The 5,583-nt window shown below is 50.1% G+C and overlaps 1 protein-coding gene across 1 annotated transcript in view; it reads right to left on the minus strand.

The window, feature by feature from the left end:
* The window catches only part of LOC106555930 (secreted frizzled-related protein 2), a 7,372-nt gene extending 3,720 nt beyond the window's left edge, over positions 1-3,652 (minus strand). The window contains exon 1 of the mRNA XM_087703238.1: positions 3,157-3,652. Within this exon, the coding sequence (XP_087559364.1) occupies positions 3,157-3,652 (496 nt within the window). The remainder of the gene's footprint in view (positions 1-3,156) is intronic.
* Positions 3,653-5,583: the final 1,931 nt, after the last annotated feature.

Below are 5,583 nucleotides of genomic sequence, written 5' to 3' on the forward strand. Positions count from 1 at the left end.
AGATAGATAGATGATAGATATATAGATATATAGATATATAGATGATAGATATATAGATATATAGATGATAGATAGATGATAGATAGATGATAGATATAGATGATAGATAGATAGATAGATAGATAGATAGATAGATAGATAGATAGATACATACATACATACATACATACATACATACATAGATACATAAATATACAGACAGACGAATGGATATGATGATATGATGGATGGATGGATGGATGGATGAATAGAGTTACTGAAGATCTATGCAGTGGGTCTGTTCCTCCTCCCTGCCCGCTGGATCAGGGAGAGATCTGGGAGGTTCGTAGTCTCTGTGGGGCAGAGAGGGGGGAAGGGAGACCCCTACCACTGAAGGTCGACTCCAACCATTGGTTGCAACTGTTTGGATTGTGCTGGTCACTGTGTGACTCAGGGGTCTGTGAGCGCAATCGAGCTTTGATGGGCTTCTTCGTCCGTGTGCTGCTGTGCGTGCAGGACCCCCACCCACCCTTGGGATGACTCACGGGATGTTGCAAGGGAACCCACCCCCCACTCGGTTCTGCTCCTAGGAGAATGGGGAGGACTGGAGGCCACGGACAGACTCAGGAATGGTTGGGATGAAAAGGGGGAGGCGGGGCTCAGCCTCCCCTCCCCTCCCTGAGCCGAGAGGGGCTGCTCCCACCTGGGGGGTGGGGAGAGAATCACACTTTGGGGTCCTTGGTGCTCTCTGAGCTGGTTGGGGATTTTTGTGTGTGCAAATGATTCTTTACCAAAGAAGAAGTTTCCTTCTTGGGTCATTAGATGGGAAACCACCCAGCGCAGAGAGCACCAAGGACCCCCCACCACCACACAGGCCTCCCCCTCCCCCTCCTCCCCCTTGCACACACCCCTTCCTTCTAGCACTGATGATGTTCCCTAGTTGGGTCATTAAATGTCCGCAAGGAAACCACCCAGCTCAGAGAGCATCAAGGACTTCACAGTCCCACCCTGAGCTACAAATATTTTCTTCTGCCTGTAAGAATCACCGCCCCCCTTCCCCCCGCCCCACAACTCAGTTCTACCCTCTGAAAAGCTCTGCAGTTGCCACGAAGGGAGCCTTTTCTCCCCTTGGAAGGGTGACCATTAGGGAGGTGAGGAGGAGATCAACAGGAAAAGACCCCTCGCAAATGGCTGGGGAGGGAAGGGTGGGAGCTGTAGGGCTGTTTCTACTAAGTGCTACCTCTTTAAATTGGAGGGAAGAGGGTTTGAGGTGTGTGTGTGTGTGTGTGTGAAAGAGAGAGAGAGGGAAAGAAAGAGAGAGAAAGAAAAGGGGAGAAAGAGAGGGGAGAGGGAGGGAGGGAAAGGAGGGGGGAAAGAGGGAGGGAGAGAAGGTGGGAGGGGTAATGATGTAAGTGAGAGCTTTCCCAACTGATTGGCATCCTCCTTTGTGTCGCTCTGTGTAAATATTTGGCAAGTTGCCTTTTTAGATTGGATCTCACCTTCTGCCTTAATCCCTTTGTACAGAGGCTCAACAGCTCTCCAGCAAACAATTCCTCCCCCCCTTCCCTCCCCCCCCCCAGGCCAAAGTGTTCTTGTTAAGATAATCAGAAGAATGAATCCCCTTCCACAAGAATCCCCTTCCTATAGTTGGGTCAGGAAGTGTCAGCCAGAAAACCACTAAGCTCAGAGAGCACCAGGGACTCCCATCACCAGGAGGAACCTGGTGGGCTCCAAGCTGACTTTCTGGACCCTTCAGTGGCTGAGAATGAGGAGGGGTCCGTAACTCTCCACCAGGGAGACCCACGGGGTGTGTATGTATGTATATATGCATATATGAGGGTATATGTGTATGTATATATATATGTGTGTGTGTGTGTGTGTGTGTTGTATTTGTGCTGATAAATAGCAAAGGCAAGAGTAAAAATATTGGGTTTCTGTCTGGATGGTCTCTTGTGACGAGCCGATAGACAGAGAATGGAAGCAGTGAGCTTCCTCCCACATTTGGGCATACCAGGGATTGTGACTCTAAATACATACATACATACATATACATGTGTATACACACACACACACACACACACGTGTGTGTGTGTGTGTGTGTGTGTGTGTGTGTGTGTATATATATATATATATATATATATATATATATATATATATATATATATATATATATATATATATATATATATATATATATATATATATATGTTTTTATTTGTGCTGATAAATAAATAAAGGGAGACTAGTATAGATCTATTTCAAGCTATTTAGCTCTCATCAGCTAGCCACACCCTTACTGGGAATCGAAACACAAATATAACAAAAGGCAACAGTAAAAATATTGGGTTTCTGTCGTGATGGACTCTTGTGACGAGCCGATTGACAGATGTTGGAAGCAGTTAGCTTCCTCCCATAATTGGGGCTTACCAGGGGTTGTGACACTAATATATATATATATACATACATACATACATATATATGCACACATACATACACATCTAGAGATGCACAGAGAGAGAGAGTAGAGTATAGCAGAAAATAGAATACGGAAAACAGAATGAAATAGAACAGAACTCAGAGTTGGAAGGGACCTTGGAGGTCTTCTAGTCCAACCCCCTGCTTAGCTAGGAAACCCTATAGCATTTCACGCACGCACACACAAACAAACACACAAACACACACTGTGTGTGTGTGTGTGTGTGTGTGTGTGTGTATTACAACAGTTCATTTAGTGACTATTCAAAGTCCCAAGGGCACTGCAAAATGTGACTTAAGACCATTTTTCACACTTACGACCATTGCAACCTCCACCTGGTCACAAGATCCAAATTCAGAACTCACCTCCCAGGGTCACGTGATCCCCTTTTGCAACCTTCTGGCCAGACTCACTTAACCACCCTGTTACCCATTGAACATCTGCAGTGACTCGCTTAGCGACTGTGGCAGGAAAGGCCGCAACATGGGACAAAACTCCTTTAATAAATGTCTCGCTTAGCAACCTGAAATTCTGGTCTCAATTCCCGTCGAAAGCTGAGGACTCCCTGTACTTGAAGGGGTGCGTTTATGTGCCGAAGTGACTCCCCCCCCCCCAAAATGACCAGCTTGCTCCAAGCAGTGCCTGGGCCTGGGTGGGTGGGTGGTCTCCCTGCCGCCCCCCCCTTTCCCCCAGCCGCTCACCTTCTCGCGGGGGCTGCTCCTGGTCTTCGGGGCCCACCGGGGGGATGCAGAGCTCGTTGCCCCCAGGGAAGCGGCTGCAGTTGAGCATTTCGGGCCAAGGGAAGCCGAAGGCGGCCATGACGGGCAGGCAGCTGTCCCGGACGGCCTCGCAGAGGGAGCGGCAGGGGAAGATGGGCTCCTCCACCTGGCTGATGCAGACGGGGGCGAAGAGCGAGCAGAGGAACTTCTTGGTCTCCCGGTGGCACTGCTTGGTCAAGAGGGGCACCCAGGAGGCCGCCTGCTGCAGGGCCTCCTTCATGGTGTCGTGGCCCAGCAGGTTGGGAAGCCGCATCTCGCTGTAGCCCACCCCGTGGCACAGGCTCATGCTGCTGGGCACGGGCTTGCAGGCGCTGCGGCGCGAGCTCAGCTGCACCAGGTGATGCGGGTAGGAGGAGGAGGCGCTGCAGCAGCCGCAGAGGGCCAGCAGGAGGAGCAGGAGGGGAGCCCGGGCGGCCATCACCTGGAACCTGGGAGAACGAGAGAGAGAGAGGTGGTAGCTTGGGGGTCCCAGTGGGGGCCCCCTCTTCTCCAAAGGCTCCAAAGGCGGCACAAGGAGGAGTGGAGGGAAATTCATCAAGGAGAGAAGCAACTTAGAACTTAGAAGAGCCGAGGTGGCGCAGTGGTTAGAGTGCAGTACTGCAGGCTACTTCAGCTGACTGCAGTTCTGCAGTTCGGCGGTTCAAATCTCACCGGCTCAAGGTTGACTCAGCCTTCCATCCTTCCGAGGTGGGTAAAATGAGGACCCGGATTGTTGTTGGGGGCGATATGCTGACTCTGTAAACTGCTTAGAGAGGGCTGGAAGCCCTATGAAGCAGTAGATAAGTCTAACTGCTATTGCTCTATCTATCTATCTATCTATCTATCTATCTATCTATCTATCTATCTATCTATCTATCTATCTATCTATCTATCATCTATCTATCTATCATCTATCTATCTATCTATCATCCATCTATCTATCTATCATCTATCTATCTATCTATCTATCTATCTATCTATCTATCTATCTATCTATCTATCTATCTATCTATCATCTATCTATCTATCTATCATCTATCTATCTATCATCTATCTATCTATCATCTATCTATCTATCTATCTATCTATCATCTATCTATCTATCTATCTATCATCTATCTATCTATCTATCTATCTATCTATCTATCTATCTATCATCTATCTATCTATCTATCTATCATCTATCTATCTATCTATCTATCTATCTATCTATCTATCTATCATCTATCCGAGGTGGCACAGTGGTTAAATGCAGCACTGCAGGCTACTTCAGCTGACTGCAGTTCTGCAGTTCAGCTGTTCAAATCTCACCGGCTCAGGGTTGACTCAGCCTTCCATCCTTCCGAGGTGGGTAAAATGAGGACCCGGATTGTTGTTGGGGGCAATATGCTGACTCTGTAAACCGCTGAGAGGGGGCTGGAAGCCCTATGAAGCGGTATATAAGTCTTAACTGCTATTGCTATTGCTAACTAAGGAGAAACTTCCTAACAGTGAGGACAATTAATCAGTGGAACGGCTTGCCACCACAAGTGGTGAATGCTCCACCCCTGGAGGCTTTTAGAAGAGACTGGACAACCATTTGTCTGGAATGGGATAGGGTCTCCTCTTGAGCAGGGGGTTGGACTAGAAAACCTCCAAGGTCCCACCCGACTCTGTTATTCTTCCATGGAGGAGGAAAGGGACCAGCCCCCTGTCCCCCATGAATGTTAAGGCTGGTTCTTCCCTCCTTGGCCAGCTGGAGGGACCTCTCTCTCCCCTCCCCAAGAGCAGAGCTTTCACCCTCCAAACTCAGCTGACCCCCACCCAACTGAGCCTGCACTAGTTCACACTAGGCTGCAGGTCCCTGTTAGAAGGAGCCACCTGAAGGAAGAAATCACCGGAGGCTTTTAAGAGGAGACTGCACAGCCATTTCAGAGACTCACAGAGCTGGAAGGGACCTTGGAGGTCTTCTAGTCCTGCTCAGGCAGGAGACCCCAGGTTTCCTGGTACAGGTTCTCCTGCTTGGGTGGGGGCTGGACTAGATGACCTCCAAGGTCCCTTCCCACTCTGGTACTCTGTAATCTGTGTTGCCCAAAGTCCCCCTGGCCACTTTGCCCCGCTTAGGGGTCCTCCATCCTGCGGCTCCTCTGCCGGGTAGCCCACGGACCGAAGTGGGGTTATCCCAGCTTTCTTCCTGGGGATTTGTGGGACCGGAGAGCAGGGGCGATGCGGCTCCAACGGGATGCCCCCTGGGGGACGCCGGGTCTCTGGCTGCATGGAGCGCGCAGCTCCGCTCCGCTGAGCGCGTGGAGCGTAGGGACCTGCAGGGAGGGGAAGCCTGAGGCCGGGTGGGGGAGAGGCGTCCCCGGGAGCGCCCCCTCCGCCGCTTGG

The sequence above is a fragment of the Thamnophis sirtalis genome, unplaced genomic scaffold (assembly GCF_051295495.1).
Source record: "Thamnophis sirtalis isolate CommonGarterSnake01/CBP01778 unplaced genomic scaffold, rThaSir2_p1.2 scaffold_116, whole genome shotgun sequence".
Taxonomy (NCBI): Eukaryota; Metazoa; Chordata; class Lepidosauria; order Squamata; family Natricidae; genus Thamnophis; species Thamnophis sirtalis.